At 46.2% G+C, this 22,131-nt stretch overlaps 1 protein-coding gene across 1 annotated transcript in view; it reads right to left on the bottom strand.

Annotated features, from left to right (window-relative positions):
* Positions 1–22,131, bottom strand: part of ADGRE1 (adhesion G protein-coupled receptor E1) — a 62,374-nt gene continuing 40,243 nt past the window's right edge. Inside the window, exons 22-29 of the mRNA XM_063658646.1 lie at positions 20,603–20,773; positions 17,640–17,834; positions 15,920–16,155; positions 14,292–14,358; positions 6,474–6,565; positions 4,119–4,287; positions 3,881–3,985; positions 1–1,450 (exon numbers count right to left, since the gene is read on the bottom strand). Coding sequence (XP_063514716.1) covers positions 1,445–1,450; positions 3,881–3,985; positions 4,119–4,287; positions 6,474–6,565; positions 14,292–14,358; positions 15,920–16,155; positions 17,640–17,834; positions 20,603–20,773 — 1,041 coding nt within the window. The 3' untranslated portion in view covers positions 1–1,444. The remainder of the gene's footprint in view (positions 1,451–3,880; positions 3,986–4,118; positions 4,288–6,473; positions 6,566–14,291; positions 14,359–15,919; positions 16,156–17,639; positions 17,835–20,602; positions 20,774–22,131) is intronic.

The raw sequence follows: 22,131 nt of genomic DNA, 5'->3' as shown, positions 1-22,131 counted from the left end.
GCAACTCAAAGAGCCAGAAGACATCAATTGAGTTTTCAGGGAAGTTATTCTAAGAGAAGATGCAAAGGGTCCAAGTCAAGAGGAAGACATTTTTCTCTGGTTTTAAAGACAAGCTCTGCTGTCAGCATGACAAACAGAAGAATGTTCTACAATAGTGCTTTTCAGACACCCATGGTTATACTCATCCCCTGCGGATTTTGTTAACATGCAAGTTCTGATCTAGGAGGTCTGGAGTGGGGTCTGAGATTATTCTTTGCTTTTCTAATAAGCTCTCAGGTGATGCTGATGGTCCAGGGACCATGCTTTGGATTGGGAGGTTTTAGAGTGTCCATAGAAGTGAAGATATCTGCATTTAAACCTTCATCTTCTTCTCTCCCAAGCTCAACATTTAAGGATGGTGGCCGGGCACAGTGGCTCATGCCTGTAATCCCAGCACTTTGGGAGGGTGAGGCGGATGGATCATCTGAGGTCAGGAATTCAAGATCAGCCTGGCCAACATGCTGAAATTCCATCTCTACTAAAAATACAAAAATTACCCAGGTGTGGTGGTGCATGCCTGCAGTCCAGCTACTTGGAAGGCTGAGGCAGGAGAATCACTTGCACCCGGGAGGCAGAGGTTGCAGTAAGCCGAGATCATGCCACTGCACTCTGGCCTGGGCAACAGAGTGAGACTGTGTCAAAAAAAAAAAAAAATTAAGGATGGGTAGCAATAACTGTGACAGAGCAAATCCTAAATCCTAGCCAAGTCATTAGAAAGTTTCTAGAAAACAGGGAGGTCTTGGTTACCTGAAGGACCCCAGGAAACCAAAGCATTTTCCAAAGGTTGTTGTCACCAAGTGCTTCAACCCTCCAGGAAGTGCTAGAATTCTGCTACATCAAACATCCCCCTACTTACCAACATAATTCTTTTTAAGTGTTTGTGCCAAAGTAGCTTATCTGTCTATGTGCCATCTTGGTTCCCTGGGACTCTCATTACAGTTTTACTGACCATTTCTTTAAAATCACAAAGAGTCTTTATCCTAGGGTAAATCAGTCAGACAGGCGACAAATCATTTATTGAGAAGTTCTCTGTGTCAGGCGTATGATAGGCGCTGGAGGGGCACACTTAGAACCATGTGCCAACAAGGGCAGGAGAAAACAAAATGGTAGCCAGGTGTTCTTGGTCATGCCATTGAATTGGGGTCTGTTCTCAGAAACTCTGGAATTGAAGGCGTTGCAGAGCACGAAGATAAAATGGTCGTTTGGAGCAGAAACGCCTGATTTCTCATCAGTGCATACAACCACGGGAAGACGGCCCCCAACATTCTTCCCCAGAGAGTTCTGGGGCTGGTGGGATCCTCATTTCCATGTTAAGCTGCGAAGAGAAGATTTCAGGGTAGGCTCCTGCAGGAAACTACTGTCCTCAACTGTGGCTCCATAGCATATTTGAAAGCAAGAAAGGACTTTAACCCTGTGAGAGAGAAAAGAATTTCCTCAGAGTCTGCAGCAGAATTAATACAAACGTGATTCCAAGGGTCATGTCTACAGGGACAGAACTATTAAAAATACAGTAACAAAGACTAGAAGGATAAATATTAAAATGTTAAATGCGATTGTCCCTAGCATGACAGGCGGAGTTGGAAAACCCAAAAGCCATTCTCAACCTCCTCAGCATTGATAGCGTCCACTCTGGACTTCAGGAAGCCAAACAGCTGTTGGTTCAAAATTTTTTGCCCATATGAGCGGTCACATGATACACTTCTGACCAATTAGGTAAAGGGAAATCTGAGAGTTTTCTGGGCTTTCGTTTACTGTTGAAGACAGAGTTATGAAAGAAGGGCTTTCTGGTCCTGTCCGTCCCTCTTCTTCTTGACTTGAACATAGTCATGATGTCTGGAGCTGTGGCAGCCGTATTGCAACCATGAAAATACAATAAAATGTCAACATGTTGACGGTGGAATGGAAAACTGGGGAAAACCCAGATTCTTAGTTTAGAGCCTTTACAACAGCACTAAGCATAGAACCAGCAACACCAGCAATATTAGCAACACCTAATTCTGGACTTCTTGCAAGGAAAATCGTTTCCCTATTTAATTAAGCCACTGGATCTAAGGTGCTTGCATCCAAAAATATGACTCATTGGGATCTTTATGTGGTGGGATAATGGGAAATTTTAATTTTATTTGTTTTCAATGCTTACAACTGTTTTCTAAAATGTTCTATACCTATACTGTCTTTTTCATTAAAACTATAGTAAACTGCATTATGTTTAAAAATGTATTGCCAAGAGAATATGTCATCCATGATCTGGACAATTTTTCCAGTGGGGTGATTCCTGTGGCTCATTCTGAAATCACTGGACTTAACCTCTGTGACATTCGGTTTCCTCATAATGAAAATAGACTGGCCGGGCATGGTGGCTCACACCTGTAATCCCAGCACTTTGGGAGGCTGAGGCAGGTGGATCACCTGAGGTCAGGAGTTCGAGACCAACCTGGCCAACATCATAAAATGCTGTCTCTACTAAAAATACAAAATTTATCCGGGTGTGCTGGAGGGCACCTGTAATCCCAGCTACTTGGGAGGCTGAGGCAGGAAAATTGCTTGAACCCGGGAGGCAGAGGTTGCAATGAGCCAAGATCACACCACTGCACTCCAGCCTGGGTTACAGAGTGAGACTCCATCTCAAAAAAAAAAAAAAAAAAAAAAAAAAGAAAAAAAAAGAAAATAGACCAATGATACCTACCTCACTGGACTTTTGCAAGGCTTAACACTGAGATCCTGCTATGTCCGAGGCACTCTTCCAACCCCATTGCATGCTAGTTCATCTAATATCTAGTATAATCTTCCAGGGTAAGGATTACCATTATCCCCATTTTATCAGTGAGGAAACTAAGCTATTGAATTATTATTTACTCAGGAAATATTCACTAAGAACTTACTGTGTGCTAGACAGCATTTTAGGGGCGTGGAATACATTGTTGAAAAAAATAAGACATTCTAGTGGGAAAACCAGCTTTGCCTCCATTTGCATATTCATTCCAATATTTCAATATTCCTGAAAATCTACATATATAAATGTTACCCATACTACATAAAAATTTTCTCTATATAAATATACATGTGAAGATAACTATATTTATTTAATTAATTTTTTTTTGAGACGGAGTTTCGCTCTTTTTGCCCAGGCTGAAGTGCGATGGCACAATCTCTGCTCACTGCAAACTCTGCCTCTCGAGTTCAAGCAATTCTCCTGCCTCAGCCTCACGAGTAGCTGGGATTACAGACACCTGCCACCATGCCTGGCTAATTTTGTATTTTTAATAGAGATGGGGGTTTTGCCATGTTGGCCAGGTTGGTCTCGAACTCCTGGCCTCAGGTAATCTGCCCACCTCGGCCTCCCAAAGTGTTGGGATTACAGGTGTGAGCCACCGCGCCCAGCCGGTATCTATATTTAAACTTACATCTTACATTTATATGTATATAATATTATACATTATATGTATATAATAAATGTATATAAATGTACTTTATAAACATAATATATAAAATATGTATTATTTTTAATATGTTACATAATTCATATACAAATGTATCTATGTAAATCTTCTGTTATAAATTATGTATGTCTTATTTATTCTTGAAATTTTATTTAAATAGATGATAGAGAGATGATAGATAGATAGATAGATAGATAGATAGATAGATAGATAGATAATGTGTGTGTCTGCTAATATACACATATAAATCCCCAGTCTTCAACTCCACACTTCACCCATGAGCTAACTAGGGTGGGCACCCTCAGCTCCCATTCAGTATCCAACATGTAGCAGAGCTGAGTGTCACCAAGTGACCGGCACCTCCCTTGACCAGCACCCGCAGGGAGCATGCAGTCTCTCACCGTCTTGGAAGCGGATGGCATGGAGGACAGCAAGATCCTTGAGGTCTGGGACTGGGAGCTGGGCTTTGTCTTCCCAGTGATCCACCTCTTGTATTCTTCTCGTACCTGGAGAAGGAGACACATCATCCAGATGCAGGGAAATGGTACAGCGACAGGGATGTTGGGTGGAGGGATGCGGTGGGGACGGGGGGGAGCGGGGGAGGGGAGGAGGGGGATGGGGAGGGCAGCAGCTACACACCTGGCGGTTGAGCAGACAGTGGATGAGGAAGATGAAGGCCCCCTGCAGGCTGTTGATGATGGTGAACAGGTAAGCCATGACACCTGCCACAGGTCCAATCTGAAAAATGCCCAGCACCCAGGAGCAGCCCAGGATGAAGAGCTGGGCAAAGGCCTTGAAGGTCAGTAACCTGGGGAGAAGATGTACAGCATGTAAGGCTCTGGGAGGTGGCTATTGTCCTTGCAGGCCACGCTTCCAGGAACGGTCTGAGGTGGCCATTCTGCAATTTGCCACCTGGGTGTGGACAAATATAGGGTGGGGTCTCCAAGCCTAGGTGTGGGAAAATCAAATCCTATAGACATTTAAAACACAATCAGGCTGGGTGTGGTGGCTCAAGCCTGTAATCCCAGCACTTTGGGAGGCCGAGGTGGGCGGGTCACCTGAGGACAGAAGTTCGAGACCAGCCTGGCCAACATGGTGAAAACCCATCTCTACTAAAAATACAAAAATTAGCTGGGTGTGGTGGTGGGTGCTTGTAATCCCAGCACTTTGGGAGGCCAAGGCTGGTGGATCACCTGAGGACAGGTGTTTGAGCCCAGCCTGGCTAACATGGTGAAAACCCATCTCTACTAAAAATACAAAAATTAGCTGGGCATGGTGGCGGATGCCTGTAATCTCAGCTACTCAGGAGGCTGAGGCAGGAGAATCGCTTGAACCCGGGAGGCGGAGGTTGCAGTGAGCCAAGATCGTGCCACTGCCCTCTAGCCTGGGTGAGAGTGAGACTCTGTCTCAAAAAAAAAAAAAAAAAAAGGATTTGCCACTAGATAGTGGCGGTCACTGCTCAACACTGTGAATAAAAAGCCACTGAGTTACACGCTTTAAAATGGTTAAAATGGTGAATTTCGTCTGATGTGAAATTTATTGCTTACATTTTCTGCCATGTGTATGTGTATATATCAACTTTGTTTTACCTTTTTGTCTTTTTTTTTTTTTTTTGAGACAGAGTGTCGCACTGTCACCCAGGCTGGAGTGCAGTGGTGTGATCTTGGCTCACTGCAAGCTCCGCCTCCTGGGTTCAAGCTATTCTCCTGCCTCAGCCTCCCAAGTAGCTGGGACTACAGGCGCCTGCCACCACGCCTGGCTAATTTTTTGTATTTTTAGTAGAGACGGGGTTTCACCACATTAGCCAGGATGGTCTCGATCTCCTGACCTCGTGATCCACCCGCCTCAACCTCCCAAAGTGCTGGGAATACAGGCATGAGCCACCACACCCGGCCTCCTTTTTGACTTTTGTACTAACTTTTCGAACATATTTAAAATGGATAAGGGATTGGATACTGAAGAAAAAAGAAGCAAAGAATGTTATTAGGTTACCGACAATAAAACCTAGACGATGGTTGCTGAAGTTTCTTAAAATGAACAGTAGTTGAGTGAGGAAGTTAGGAAACACAACTGATCCATAAAAATATTTAAGAAGTCCCAAATCCCTAATATAAAATGTGTATAGCAAAAATAATGAGATAGAATATTTCACACATTAAATCAGCAAAAAATACATCAAAAACAATAAACTCCAGTGTTGACAATGTTGCAAGTAAATAGGTATTCTCATCATCGGAAACACATTTTCTGAAAGTCAATTTATGATGCACATACTAAAAGCATTACAGTCCAACCTACCCTTCAGGCAGTTGGATTTGGGTAGTTTCATGTTTAGTGTTGTAATTAAATAACCACAGTGTGGACGGATTTACCTACAAGGGTGCTCAAAGCAGTAGTGTTTATACAGAGAACAAACCAAAATCAAAAACACATAGAAGCAAATTAAGTGTCCATGAATATGATATGACTTAAATACAATGTGCTACAAATTTACACCGAAATGCTGTGCAAGAAAATCATATTGTAGAATAATATCTAATTAAGTCAGAAATCATCAGGACATTCTCGAGAGAAAAAAAAAAAAACATAAAGAACCAAATAGTATGATTCAGTTTCTTGTAAATATACACATATAAGTATGCACAGGGAAAAATTAGAAAGTTTATTCATAGTTGTAATATATGAAACACTCACTGTTCCTAGTAACTGTGCTAAATGCTTTGTAAGGCACCTAAAATAAGCAATGTTAATATCCCCATTCTGTAGGTGAGGCAAATGGGCTTCTGAGAGGTTATGTAACTTGCCTAAGGTCACAGCTCGTAAATAGTTGAGCTGGACTTTAAGCCTCCAGATCTAGATGGTGTGATATGCTAAACAGACCTCATCAACTCTGTCTCGGGCATAGGACCCAGCACACAATAAGTGCTCAAAGAACTTTTCTGGGAAGAAGGAAGAGGAAATTAAAAGAGGAGGGGAGGTGAAAGAGGGCTCTACCTGGTGTCTTTTAGCGTTGAGACTTCGGCATTAACACTGGAAAGCCTCTGCCTCAGGATCCACAAGGTCCAGGTCAGGAGAATGGAGTTGACCTGCAAAGTCAAGCAGAAGGATGGAGAGACTGGATATACAAATAGACAAGGGCCAGGACACTTATAAAAAGAGAACTCTGGGCTGGGCGTGGTGGCTCACATCTGTAATCCCAGCACTTTGGGAGGCTGAGGCGGGCGGATCTCTTGAGGTCAGGAGTTCGAGACCAGCCTGGCCAAAATGGTGAAACCCTGTCTATACTAAAATACAAAAAAAAAAAAAATTAGCCACGCATGGTGGTGGATGCCTGTAATCCCAGCTACTCAGGAGGCTGAGGCAGGGGAATCACTTGAATCCGGGAGGCAGAGGTTGCAGTGAGCTGAGATTGCGCTACTGCACTCCAGCCTGGCAACGGAGTGAGACTCCATCTCAAAAAAAAAAAAATACAAAAATTAAATTAAGCAGATGTGGTGGCACACACCTGTAATCCCAGCTACTTGGGAGGCTGAGGCATGAGAATCACTTGAACCTGGGAGGCAGAGATTGCAGTGAGCTGAGATTGTACCACTGCACTCCAGCCTGGCAACAGACAAAGACTCTGTCTCAAAAAAAAAAAAAAAAAAGGAGAATTCTGACCCACGATTTATAGCAACCAATCCAGAAAGCCAAAGAATGACCCCTGTAGCAATTGAAGCAAGACAGCAGGACTTGGTTAGTAATTGACAGCTTCCTTAATTTTTGTCCCTACTTCCAACTTAGGACCAACAGGTAGAAGCCAATAGGTACCCCTAACCAATCACACAGGATACCCCGCTCCTAGTTAGCCACCTACAGCTTGCCCATCTGTGCAACAGCCTCCAATCAGGACTTACCTGTAGCCTTCTCTTTTTTTTCCTCTATAAACCTTCCCCACTTCTCTGCCTACCTTTGAGTCTCAGCCAACGCGAGTGAGGGTGGTAGCTGACTCTCGTACTGCTGGACCACAGAAATCTCGGAATAAACAGCCTTTCCTTGTTCTCAATGGGGCGGTCTCTGTTTATTTTCCCAAGGTGCATCCAGTACGTTAGGACATAGACTGCGAACTTGAGTGGAGTTTATTATCTTGAGTTTATTATCTTCTAAAGCCCTCCCTCAAAAGCATCCCTGAGTATATGTAAGATATACATACACCTGGGGCAGGGTCTGTTAACCCAGGGCAATACTGACATTTGGGTCAGACCATTCTTGGTGTGTGGGGGTAGCGGGCAGAAGGGGGCTGCCTTGTGCACGGTAGGATGTTAACCAGCATCCTTGGCTTCTACACACTAAATGGCAGTAGAACCCGCCTCTCTAGTTGTAACAACCAAAAATGTCTTCTGGCCGGGAGCGGTGGCTCAAGCCTGTAATCCCAGCATATTGGGAGGCCGAGGTGGGTGGATTACCTGAGGTCGGGAGTTCGAGACCAGCCTGACCAACATGGAGAAACCCCATCTCCACTAAAAATACAAAATTAGTTGGCTGTGGTGGTGCATGCCTGTAATCCCAGCTACTGGGGAGGCTGAGGCAGGAGAATCACTTGAACCCGGGAGGTGGAGCTTTCAATGAGCTGAGATCATGCCATTGTACTCCAGCATTGTACTCCAGCCTAGGCAACAAGAGCGAAACTCTGTATCAAAAAAAAAAAAAAAAAAAAAAAGTCTTCACACTTTGCCAACTTCCCCTTAGAGGGAAAACTGCACCAGTGGAGAACCATGGCCCCAGGGGAACTGTTTTTTCCAGATGAGTAGAACTTCCAAGAAAGCCCAATGTCCTTGAAGATTTGGGAATGGGTAAGATAAACATTGCATTACTATTATTATTGAGACGGAGTCTCGCACTTGTCTCCCAGGCTGGAGTGCAATGGCGCAACCTCGGCTCACAGTAACCTCTGTCTCCCAGGTTCAAGCAATTCTCCTGCCTCAGCCTCCTGAGTAGCTGGGATTACAGGCGCGGGCCACCACACCTGGCTAATTTTTATATTTTTAGTAGAGACAAAGTTTCACCATGTTGGCCAGGCTGGTCTCGAACTCCTGACCTGAAGTGATTTGCCTGCCTTGGCCTCCCAAAGTGCTGGGAATACAGGCATGAGCCACCATGTCTGGCCAACATCATCATTATTATTATTTCCGTGATTGTTCATACCTAATATTTACCGCACTCTGGTCAATGCCTGGCATTGTACTAAGCATCTCACACACATGGTTTGTTCATCATCACCACCACCTGCACGAGAGAGGTCTAGAGGGGAGAACTTGGCATTTCAAGGAAGTAGAAAGTTGGCTGGTACAGCCAGAGGGCCGAGCAGGCAGGAAAAAGCCAGAAAGGGACCCTAGGGAAATTGGGTAGGGCCAGGCAGTGAAGGATCTGAGGTGTCAGGCTCAGGGAGTGGAGATCACCCTGAGTGCAATGGAGAAGCTATAGAACAGTTTCACGTAGAAGAGCATCAGGATCAACTTTGAGTTTTAGGAATCTCACTGTGAAAATCCCTCTCACTACAAAACACCAAAAATGCTGGAGGAACCCCAACAGATAGCCCTTTAAATTTATTTATTTATTTATTTATTTATTTATTTTTATTTTATTTTTTGAGACCAAGTCTTGCTCTGTCACCCAGGCTGGAGTGCAGTGGCCCCATCTAGTCTCACTGCAACCTCCGCCTCCTGGGTTCAAGCGATTCTTCTGCCTCAGCCTCCCCAGTAGCTGGGACTACTGAGGAGTGTCTGGCTGATTTCTGTATTTTTTTAGTAGAGACGGGGTTTCACCATGTTGGCCAGGCTGGTCTCGAACTCCTGGCCTCGAGTGATCTGCCCACCTCGGCCTCCCAAAGTGTTGGGATTACAGACATGAGCCACCTCGCCTGCCCCCAACAGACAGCCTCTTAAGCTTGTAAGAAAATAAAAACAAATCTTCAGAGGCCATAAATTAGACAGCAGTAATGAACCAGAATGCTGTAGCTGCCCTAAGGGTATTTCCTAAAATCAAGAATCTAAAACCTTGGAGATTGAATGGTCATCTGTGGAGTCGGAGGGGCAAGCCCTAGGGTCTGAAGAAGGTGTAGAGTCCACCAAATAAAATAAAGACCCCATTCTCATTGAAAGGGTGGACTAGAAAATAAAATTCTGGGCCGGGAGTGGTGGCTCATGCCTGTAATCCCAGCACTTTGGGAGGCTGAGGCGGGCGGATCACGAGGTCAGGAGATCGAGACTGTCCTGGCTAACATGGTGAAACCCCGTCTCCACTAAAAATACAAAAAATTAGCCAGGCGTGGTGGTGCACACCTGTAGTCCCAGCTACTCAGGAGGCTGAGGCAGGAGAATGGCGTGAACCTGGGCGGTGGAGCTTGCAGTGAGCCGAGATGGTGCCACTGCACTCCAGCCTGGGCAACAGAGTGAGACTCTGTCTAAAAGAAAAGAAAGAAAGAAAGAAAAGAAAATTCTGGCCAACAGAGGAAACAAGGTAACTGTTCTGTCTAGGCTTTGGATCTTAGTGAAGAACAAAGAGAAAAGAAGAGAGGAGAGAGACAGAGTGGGGGAAGCAGGGGAGGAGAGAGGTAAGAAAGAGGATGAGGGCCAGCTGCCAAGGCTCACACCTGTAATCCCAGCACTTTGGGAGGCTGAGGTGGGAGGATGGCTGGAGCCCAGGAGTTCAAGACCAGCCTGGGCCACATGGTGGCACGCACCTGTAGTTCCAGCTACTTGGGAGGCTGAGGCGGGAGGATCAATTGAGTACGAAAGGTTGAGCCTGCAGTGAGCCATGATTCCAACACTGCACTCCAGCCTGGGCAACAGAGTAAGACCCTCCCTCAAAAAAAAGGACGAAGACAAGGAGGAGGAAGATGAGGAAGAGGAGGACAAAGAGGAGGAGAAGGAGGAGTGGAGAGATAAGAACTCCAGCTCTGGCCTTCCATGGATTGGGAGTTCAATTTTACACTACCTTTATAGTCTAGGAAGCCATGAGTTGAGGCATTTATTTAAAATGGTTTCTGGTTGGTTGTACCCAGTTTGAGTTGAATTGTGTCTCCAGAAAAAGGTATGTTGAATCCCTAACTCCCAAGATCTCAGAATATGACCTTATTTGGAAATAGAATCTTTACAGAAATAATCAAGTTAAGATGAACTCATTAGGGCAGACCCTAATCTGACTGAAATATGACTAGTGTTTCTTTTTTTTTTTTTTTTTTGAGACAGTCTCACTCTGTCACCCAGGCTGGAGTGCAGTGATGTTATCTCGGCTCACTGCAACCTCCCCCTCCCGGGGTCAAGTTATTCTTGTGCCTCAGCCTCCCAAGGCTGGAACTATCGGTGCCTGCCACCACGCCTGGCCCATTTTTTGTATTTTTTAGTAGAGACAGGGTTTTGCCGTGTTGGCCAGACTGGTCTCGAACTCCTGACCTCAGGTGATCCACCCGCCTCAGCCTCCCAAAATGCTGGGATTACAGGCATGAGCCACTGCACCTGGCTGGTGATCTAATCAAATGGGAAAATTTGTTGGAGAAGGGTCTGGAACAGACCCTCCCTCGTGTTGTCATGGGGAGCGTGGCCCTGCCAATACCTTGATTTCAGGCTTCAAGCCTCCAGAACTGTGAAATAACAAGTCTCTGTTGTTCTAAGCCACCCAGCATGCAATAGCTTATTACGGTGACCCCTGAAAATTAATACATGCCCCCAATTAAAAAAAATCTGATAGACATCAGCACAAAACCTCTATGGAGGAATATAATTTCAAGCATTCCCAAGACTTAGATCAGTCAATTAAACATTACAAATGAAGCCAGGCACAGAAAGACACATTTCACATGTTCTCACTTCTTTGTGGGAGCTAAACATTTAAAACAGGTGAACTCATGGAGCTAGAGAGTAGAACAGCAGTTACCAGAAGCTGGGAAGGATGGTGGAGGGGTGGGTGGGGAACAGGGAAGAGGGGATGGTTAGTGGGTACAAAAAAATAGAAAGAATGAATAAGATCTAGTATTTGCTAGCAAAACAGGGTGACTATAGTTAGTAATAATTGAATTGTAGATTTAAAAATAACTAGGAGAGGCCGGACACAGTGGCTCACGCCTGTAATCCCAGCACTTTGGGAGGCTGAGGAGGATGGATCACAAGGTGAGGAGTTCGAGACCAGCCTGGCCAACACGGCGACACCCTGTCTCTACTAAAAATACATAAAATTAGCCAGGCGTGGTGGCGTGCACCTGTAATCCCAGCTACTCGGGAGGCTGAGGCAGAAGAATCGCTTGAACCCGGAGGCAGAGACTGCAGTGAGCTGAGTTCATGCCATTGCACTGCAGCCTGGGTGACAGAGCAAGACTCTGTCTCAAAATAAAAATAAAAATAAACCAAACAACAAAACAAAACAAAAACCAGAAGAACATAATTGGATTGTGTGTAACACAAAGGACAAATGCTTGAGGGGACGGATACCTCATTGACTCTGATGTGATTATTATGCATTCTGTACCTGTATCAAAATATTTCATATACCCCATAAATATATAAACTTACTTTGTGCCCACAAAAATTAAAAATAAAAAACATTTTAATCCTCGAAAAATATGACAAAAGACATAAGGGAATGAGCCAGCGTGAGTGAGAGTCCGAAGAATCATCATCTGGCAGGGCTGTCAAGTCTGGATGGAGGTTGGGAGGCAAAGAGATGGGTGTTTAACATCCCCTGGCTTCCCTTTGCCTCGATCCACCATTTCCCTCTGTCATCTCACTCCTTCCCCCACGATTCCTCCTAATTTCTTTTTACTTTTTCTTTCATTCAACATCTGTGCCTAGGAGATGACATAGGAGTTAAAAAAGATTTATTTAGGCAGATAGTGAGGGTAAGGAAGTCCTCGGTAAGGTTTTCCTTTTAATGAAAAGCAGCTCCCAAATCATTTTCTTTTCTAACGGACAGCAGCCGGTAGAATCGAGCTATAGACATAGAAAGGCAAGCTAGAAGCTTGCATGGGTGGAATGCTGGCAGTTGTGCCAATAGGAAAGGGGTTACCTGGGGAATAGGCATGTTCCAATGGCAGCTCTGGCTGGGTGCAGAGACTCACGCTTGAAATCCCAGCACTTTGGGAGGCTGAGGCGGGTCGATTAACTGAGGTCAGGAGCCTGGTCAACGTGGTGAAACCCCATCTCTACTAAAAATACAAAAATTAGCTGGTCATAGTGTCATATGCCTGTAATCCCGGCACTTGGGGAGGCCGAGGCAGGCAAACTACCTGACGTCAGGAGTTTGAGACCAGCTTAGCCAACACGGTGAAAATCCATCTCTATTAAAAATACAAAATTGCCGGGTGTGGTGGTGCGTGCCTGTAATCCCAGCTATTCGGGAGGCTGAGGCAGAATAATTGCTTGAACCCAGGAGGCAGAGGTTGCAGTGAGCCGAGATTGCACCACTGCACTCCAGCGTGGGTGACAGAGTGAGACTCCGTCTAAAAAAAAAGAAAAAAAAATGGCAGCTCCGTCTTCCCTTTTCTTTGTTAACCGTGTGGACAGTAAGGAGAAGACAACATGGTGCCAGCCAAGCAAAGACCCCATTTGCGTAATAAAAGATCAGGGTGGGTGGCCAGCTTCCTCGCGCTCTACGTAAATGTCACACTGGGTCCAACCAATCTTTGGGCCCTATGTAAATCAGACACCGCCCCCTCAAGCCAGTCTAAAATCTGTTGCACTTTGCTGTGGGCCAGAAGTCCCACTCAGGAGGCCCTCTCTCTTGCAAGAGACAGAGAGCTCGTCTCCTTTCTCTTTCTTTTGCCTATTAAACCTCTGCTCTTAAACTCACTCCTTGTGTGTGTCTGTGTCCTTGATTTCCTTAGCATGAGGCAACGAACCTCAGGTATTATTACCCCCAGACAATGACACTGCTTCAGAGAGACTCATGGACCTGTGCAAAGATGGATACAATTATGGTCCCTCCCAGGGGTATTTGCCTTTCAGAAGGAAAAACAAAATTCCCAAGTCAAAGAAATTACTCTCTAACTTCGAAATCTCAAGAATGAAGGATTGGAAAGGAGAGCTTTTTTTTTTTTTTTTTTTTTTTTTTTTGAGATGGAGTTTTGCTCTTGTTGCCTAGGCTGGAGTGCAATGGCGCAATCTCGGCTCACCGCAACCTCTGCCTCCCTGGTTCAAGCAATTCTCCTCTCCTGCCTTAGCCTCCCGAGTAGCTGGGATTACAGGCATGTGCCAACATACCCAGCTAATTTTGTATTTTTAGTAGAGATGGGGTTTCTTCTCCATGTTGGTCAGGCTGGTCTTGAACTCCTGACCTCAAGTGATCCTGGGCCTCTCAAAGTGCTGGGATAACAGGCATGAGCCGCCGCAACCTGGCTGATAACTCTTTTTTTTTTTTTTTTTTGAGACGGAGTTTCACTCTGTCGCCCAGGCTGGAGTACAGTGGCATGAATTTGGCTCACTGCAACCTCCGTGTCTCCTGGGTTCAAGCGATTCTCCTGCCTCAGCCTCCTCAGTAGCTGGGATTACAAGTGCTCGCCACCTCACCCAGCTAATTTTTTGTATTTTTAGCAGAGATGGGGTTTCGCCAAGTTGGCCAGACTGTTCTCGAACTCCTGACCTCAGGTGATCCACCCACCTCAGCCTCCCAAAGTGCTGGGATTACAGGCGTGAGCCACCGCGCCCGGCCTGGAAAGGAGAACTTTTGACGGGAATGAGTGACCCTCTTAGCTGCACACATCCCTGGAAATTCCAGATCTCGCAGGTCTCCTTGCTCCTCCTTCAGAACACACTTCACCAGGCTGTTGTAGTGTTTGCTTACCACTATGACTGTGCAAACTGGCCCCAAGAAACTCCAGATGAACCCTGTCTCTGTATTCAGCCAGCAGCTATGGAGAGAAATAGGAGGAGTCAGCGCTTGTCTCAGAGTCCTGACCTTACAGTTAACCCTGTCCCAACAAATGCCCTAGTGGAGGAGAACACTGGGAGGTGAGACTCAGATGACGCTCATGATGGTCCCGGTTGCAGTTCAGTTTCCTTTAGACCACCGTGCTTCCTCTTTTAGACCTTCTTCCTGGGCACATGTACCTGAAATGTTTACCTAGTGCCCAAGGTTGAGCTCATTTCCCAATTCACAACTTCGTAATCCTGTTTCCCTCTATGCAGAACTCTCCATTGGTACACCTTATCATTTAAATCTCAGCTCAGGCCGGGCGTGGGGGCTCACGCCTGTAATCCCAGCTACTTGGGAGGCTGAGATAGGAGAATCGCTTGAACCCGGGAGGTGGAGGTTGCAGTGAGCCGAGATCACGCCTCTGCACTCCAGCCTGGGCGACAAGAGCAAAACTCTGTCTCCAAATAAATAAATAAATAAATCTCAGCTCAAATGTCACCTCCTCTGAGAAGCCACTCCTGACTATCCTTAGATAGGGCAACCTATCTCTACTCCTGGTATCCATCTAGCAGAGCTCACTGCATTTTTAAAATAGCAGCTATCACTATCATAAGTTACCTTGTTTAATTGCTTGTGTAACTGCAAATTGTCTTCCACTACTAGACTATGAGTTTCATGAGGATTTGGGCCTTAGGTGTTTGTTCATCTCTGAATACTCAGCACTCAGAGCAAAGCCTAGCATAGACAAGATATTTCATAAAATTGTTTATTTAAAGGAAGGAAGGAAGGAAAGAAGGGAGGGAGGAAGGGAAGGAAGGGAAAAAGGGAAGGAGGAAGGGAAAGAAGGGAGGAAGAGAGGGAGGGAGGGAGGGAAGGGAAGGAAGGCAAGGAAGGAAGGAAGGGAGGGAGGGAGGAAGGAAGGAGGGAGGGAAGAGGGGAGGGAGGAAGAAGGGAGGAGGGAGGGAGGGAGAGTGGGAAGGAGGAAGAAAGGATTGCCTCTTTTTATTATGTCTCTAGCGTACATTAGCTGCTTTTACGACATAACAACCATTCCGTCATGTTCAATAACAGCACCCCAATATTCCCCCACTTTTTTTTGAGATGAAGTCTCGCTCTTGTCCCCCAGGCTGGAGTGCAATGGTGCGATCTCATCTCACTGCAACCTCCGCCTCCCGGGTTCAAGTGATTCTCCTGCTTCAGCCTCCCGAGTAGCCGGGATTACAGGCACACACCACCATGCAGAAGTATTCCTTTCCCGCTTTCACCCCCACCACCCCCCACGTCATACACGCAAGAAAAGGAAAATAATCAAGTTAGGTAAACCAGATGTTCTTTTCCTGGAACATAAATCTCAAATAGTAGTGACCCTGGATTTGTGCAGTGCACAACCCGTGCTGCTGTACATGGTGGTCCTGAAACCAACAGTACATAATGTAAGAGCTCGATACATGGTAGCCACAACTACTGCTACTGTTGTTACTCTTCTTGTTGCTCACGTCATTATCACCATAAGCCCTGGCAGCAGGGTCTTCAGGAAGAGAGAGGATGTCACTCACCGATTGTGCATTCCATAGCCCTGTGGCCGCACACTGGCAGAGATCACCACCACCAGCATCGGCAGCCCGTAACCAAAGGCACAGATGTGCAGCATCTTGATGTTGCGAGAGCTGAAGTAATTCACCACCTTCAGGTTTCTGACCATCAAGAAGAGTATCACAGCCTCCACCAGCATCCAGAAGAAGCAGGCAAGGAAGAGGTAGTGCAGGAAGCCCGCGATGATGGCGCAGCCCATCTGGAGGGGAGAAGCATGCGCGTCAGGATCCTCCACCCAGAAAGAAATCGAGAGGAAGAAAGGAAGAGAGAGACTCCTCGGCTGGAAATTCCCCAAACCTAGCTCACTCATTCATCTCACAAACATTTATAGAGAGGCGCAGTGGTTCTTGACCACAGGCAGCAGCACTTCTTGGTAAGGGGACCCATGGTCCTGGTTTGTCTGGAACTGAGATTTCCCAAGACGCATGACTTTCAGTTCTAAAACAGGAAGAGTTTTAGGAAAACTGATTGTCGATCACCCTACTTTAGGGAATGGTTGAAAATAGGCGGGTTCAGCAAACTAGACCCCATAGGCTGGCTGCCTGCCTTGTAAATAAAGTTTTATTGGCTGGGTGTGGTGGCTCATGCTTGTAATCCCAGCACTTTGGAAGGCTGAGGCAGGCAGATCGCTCGAGCCCAGCAGTTTGAGACCAGCCTGGGCAACATGATGAAACCCCCCTCTCTATACAAAAATACAAAAATTAGCCAGACATGCTGGCACAGGCCTGTGGTCCCAGGTACTTGGGAAGCAAAGGTGGGAGGATCGCTTGAGCCTGGGAGGCTATAAGGAGCTGTGATTCGGCCACTGCACTCTAGCCTGGGTGACATAGCAAGACCGTGTCTCAAAAAAAATAAAAAAATAAAAAATAAAAAAAAGAAAGAAAAAAGAAAAGAAAAATAAAGGGAAGTAGAGATTCTAAACTGTAGCATTAACATTATTGCAGGATCATTCCCTGCCATGGAGGGCTGTCTTGGGCACTACAAGATACTTAGCAGCAACCCTAACCTTTACCCACCAGATAGCAGTAGCACGCTCCTCCAGTTGTGACAACCAAAAATGTCTCCAGACATTGCCAAGTCTCCCCTGGGGAGAAAAAGCACCCAGGGAGAGAACCTCTGGTTTAGAAAGTAACAGGAGGGGGGCCGTGCGTGGTGGTTGAAGCCTATAATCCCAGCACTTTGGGAGACCAAGGCAGGTGGATCACCTGAGGTCAGGAGTTCAGGACTAGCCTGGCCAAAATGGTGAAACCCCATCTCTACTAAAAATACAAAAAAATTAGCAGAGCATAGTGTCTCATGCCTGTATTCCCAGCTACTCAGGAGGCTGAGGCAGGAGAATTGCTTGAACCAAGAGGCAGGGGTTGCAGTGACCCAAGATCGTGCCATTGCACTCCAGCCTGGGCAACAAGAGCGAAACTCAGCATCAAAAACAAACAAACAAACAAAAACAAGTAATAGGAGGAACTACTACAATTCATAACATGATCAGGGACATAATTTTAAACTGAGAGCTGTCACAAGGAGTCAAGCAGGTAAGAAGCTGGGAAGTGTTATAGGCAGAGGGCACAGCATATGCGAAGGCCCTGAGGTAGGAACAGGGATAGAGGGAGTTGGGTAGGAATGAGCTGAGGCAGGTGGGGAGAAGATGGGGCTTGGTGGGGACACAGCCCGAGCAATGTAGACCTTGTAGTCAGTCTTGTGTATACCGGCGAGGAAGAGAGTCTTCGCCAAGAGGAGACACACGCAGAGGTGCAGGTGGAGGTAGGTGTTGTGATTTCGGATGGAGCGACACAGCAGAAAGGTGGCGATGGCCAAGACGAGGCACACCACGGAGATGATAATGCCCACATGGCTAATGACGTACAAGGAGAAGTCCATCTGTCAGGAAGGAATTCCATAGTTGGCCTAACAATGGGATCAAAATCCCCCCAGGCGGGAAGAACAGTTATCTAAAACCCTGGCTCGGGCAAAATTTGCTTGGGGGCCTTTTCTCCCTCTAACACTCAGTGTGAACTAGATACTGTCCTTCATTATCCTTTGCAATCCACTGGCATCCACCAGCACCTATTCCCAGTCCTGTCCTATGCATTACTCCATGTATTACTGGGGCTGGATGTCCACAAACTACATCTCCCAGAATCCTTTGGAACTAAGGTCCTGGATGTAATTTAAGTTCTCCAGTGAGATACACCTGTGAACGTTTTGGAATGCAGAAGGGAGGCAAATATCAGCTTTCGGCAGACAGGAGTGAGCTTAATTCCACATTTCAACTGTCCAGCCCCCAATTTCATGGTGGAGTGGGGTGGCAAAATGACAGCAGCAATTTCTGACCTCTGAGTTACAGATGCATTGGGGGATGACCTTGAAGCCAAAATTGAAGTGACAGCCCCCTGACTTCAACTCCTCCATCCCCTCCCAGAGATTTTTGTGAGCCCCCAATTCCCTGTGTTAAATCCCTTTCTGCTTGAAATACCTGGGGTGGTTTTTGCTTCCTGTACTGAATCCCAACTGGTAATGCAGACATTCAAGAATGCTTCAACTTCAGGAGTGGAACATGACAAGCTAAGTCCTTCTTCCATGCCATTTATTCATAATTAATTTTAAAATTGATTTTAAATGTCTCTGAGTGCTTTCTGTGGGTTGAAGATATGCCAGGCACAATCTTATGAGCACCTCTCTACGATATTGTCAAAAAGTGGTTAAGAAAACTGACCATTGGCTGGGCGCAGTGGCTCATGCCTGTAATCCCAGCACTTTGGGAGGCTGGGGCAGGTGGATCACCTGAGCTCAGGAGCTTGAAACCAGCCTGGCCAACATGGCGAAACCCCATCTCTACTAAACAAACAAACAAAAAATATTAGCCAGGCATGGTGGTGGGCACCTGTAATCCCAGCTACAAGGGAGGCTGAGGCAGGAGAATTGGTTGAATCTGGGAGGCAGAGGTTGCAGTGAGCTGAGATCACACCTCTGCACTCCAGCCTGGGCAACGAGAGTGAAACTCAGTCTAGAAAAAAGAAAAAGAAAGAAAACTGGCCAATTTCTAGTTGTGTGATTTTGGACAAGACACTTAACTGCTCTGTGCCCTCAGTTTCCTCTCTGTTAAAGAGAATATTAATGGTAATTGCCTTATAGAGTTGTTTTAGGATTAAATGAAAACATTTCAAGTATAACTGTGCCAGAAGCATACTACATAAATGCTAGTTATCAGTTTTTTGTTGTTGTTGTTGTTCTCATTTTTGAGATGAGAGAGCTGGGCTCAGTGCAGAGAAGTTAAGTGACTTTTCCAAGAAAACACAGCTAGAAAGTGGTAGAGACGGGCTTGAAACTAAGTTTTGTTCTGGATCCAGTTCTCTTAAATCCTAAGCCACAGGGTCCTCGAAATGGCACTTACTTATGGCCTCCCTGGTAGGGAATTAAACCTTGGATCTACCATGGTAGGAAATGATATTTTCCTTCTTTCTTTCTTTTTTGAGACGGAGTCTGGCTCTGTCACCCAGGCTGGAGTGCAGTGGCACGATCTCGGCTCACTGCAAGCTCCGCCTCCCGGGTTCACGCCATTCTCCTGCCTCAGCCTCCCGAGTAGCTGGGACTACAGGCGCCCGCCACCACGCCCGGCTAATTTTTTGTATTTTTAGTAGAGACGGGGTTTCACCATGTTAGCCAGGATGGTCTCGATCTCCTGACCTCACGATCCGCCCGCCTCGGCCTCCCAAAGTGCTGGGATTACAGGCGTGAGCCACTGTGCCAGGCAAAAGGATACTTTCTACAACACTAATGAGGATGTCCTTCCTCTCTTCCGAATCTACTAATTCACCAAGGCTTATTTCATATTCTGTTTCCTCCTGATCTATCATCGGCTCTCTTGGAAACACCTCAGAATTCTTTTTGTGTGTGTGTGTGTGTTTGTGTGTGTGTGTGTGACAGAGTCTCGCTCTGTTGCCAGGCTGGAATGCAGTGGTACCATCTAGGCTCACTGCAACCTCTGCCTCCCAGGTTCAAGTGATTCTCCTGCCTCAGCCTCCCAAGTAGCTGGGACAACAGGCATGCACCACCATGCCCAGCTAATTTTTATATTCTTAGTAGAGACAGGGTTTCACCATGTTGGCCAGGATGATCTCGATCTCTTGACCTCATGATCCGCCTGCCTCGGCCTCCCAAAGTACTCGGATGACAGGCATGAGCCACCGCACCCGGCCAACACCTCTGAATTCTTACAGCATTTTTTCTTGACCCATTTGCATGTTTTAGTGGAAAAAGACTTCCCCAGATTTGAATTCCACCTGCTTCAATTTCTAGCTTCAGGACTAGACGGGCCACTTTACCCATTCTGTGAAATGGGTCTAAAACCACTTAACTTAAAGAGCCCAGCACACTGTATGTGCTCATTAAGTAAGATCTGTGATTGCTCCAGTGCCTGGCCCTATTTAGGGTCATTATTTCTCATTGTATATTTGAGTTTCATGGCCTCCCAACCAGACTGTAAATTCTGCAGGGGCAAAGGCATATCACCTACCCCTTCTGTCCCCATGACGCCATCCCACAACACCCAACCCCATGGGAGACACACAACAGATGTTTAATCAATATTTTCCCATTGGATTTAGAGGCAGATACTCTGCCTCAGGGAACAAATCATCAGTGCTGACCGTGAGCTCCCCAGACGCCATGATAACGGCAAGATTTGCCATCTGATTACAGCTGCAGGTGGTATATGTCTCAGAAGCTTCCAGGATCACACAGCCAAAGGATGTCCATCTTCCACCCTTCATATCAGAGCTCCAGGAAACACAGATGGGCCTCTCAAACTTCTGCTTTGGCTAAAAACAAAACAAAAAAAGGTCTCCTGGAAATCCCCATCAAATGGATTAAATGTGACCATCCTCTAGGGTCACTGGAAAGAGAATACACAGGGTATGTCCTCAGGGAATGGGGAAAAATGCTGATATTTCATTATGCAATGAGGGCCAATCTGATGGGGCAGCTCACATTGCTGTTGCTAGAAGAAAACTCCTCCTTTCGTCAAATCCATAATAAGGCCTTCTGCATAGTCACTCATTATTCACTTATTCATTGAATGTGTGGTTTGTGGGTGTGTGTGTGACAGAGTCTCACTCTGTTGCCCATGCTGGAGTGCAGTGGTGCAGTCTCGGCTCACTGCAACCTCCGCCTCTGGGGTTCAAGCGATTCTTCTGCCTCAGCCTCCCAAGTAGCTGGGATTACAGGTGCCCGCCATCATGCCTAGCTAATTTTTGTACTTTTAGTAGAGATGGGGTTTTACCATGTTGGCCAGACCAGTATTGAACTCCTGATGTCAAGTGATTCACCTGCCTCGGGCCTCCCAGAGTTCTGGGATTACAGGTGTGTGTCACCATATCCAGCTAATTTTTGTATTTTTAGTAAAGATGGGGTTTCTCCATATTGGCCAGGCTGGTCTCGAACTCCTGACCTCAAGTGATCCGCCTGCATAGACCTCCCAAAGTGTTGGGATTACAGGCATGAGCAACCACACCCAGCCTCATTCAATGTGTTTTTATTGAATACCTATTACATGCCTTGATCTGTGCTGTTTACGGGAGACATTAGTAAACAGTTCTTCCCCCAAGGAGATCATAGTGCAGTAGGAGAAAAAAACATATAAAAACCAAGTAAGCAGAGAAATATTTTTAGTAACAGTTTAAGAACAACATGCTTTAAGAATGTATACTAGAAGCGTGGGCATGGTGGCTCATGCCTGTAATCCCAGCACTTTAGGAGACTGAGGCAGGTGGATCACCTAAGTTCAGGAGTTCCAGACCAGCCTGAGCAACACGGTGAAACCCCGTCTCTACTAAATACAAAAAAGTTAGCTGGGCATGGTGGTGGGCACCTGTAATCCCTGCTACTTGGGAGAATGGCTTGAACCAAGGAGGCGGGGGTTGAAATGAGCCAAGGTTGCACCATTGCACTCTAGCCTGGGCAACAAGAGTGAAACTCCATCTCAAAAAAAAAAAAAAAAAAAAAGGGTGGGCACGGTGGCTCATGCCTGTAATCCCAGCACTTTGGGAGGCTAAAGCGGGTGGATCATGAGGTCAGGAGATCGAGACCATCCTGGCTAACACAGTGAAACCCCGTCTGCACTAAAAATACAAAAATTAGCCGGTTGTGATGGCGGGCGCCTGTAATCCCAGCTACTAGG

This window comes from Pongo pygmaeus, chromosome 20, assembly GCF_028885625.2.
Source record: "Pongo pygmaeus isolate AG05252 chromosome 20, NHGRI_mPonPyg2-v2.0_pri, whole genome shotgun sequence".
NCBI classification, from domain to species: Eukaryota; Metazoa; Chordata; class Mammalia; order Primates; family Hominidae; genus Pongo; species Pongo pygmaeus.
The sequence above is the reverse complement of the archived record's forward strand: the minus strand, read 5'-3'. Positions and strand labels throughout refer to the sequence as shown.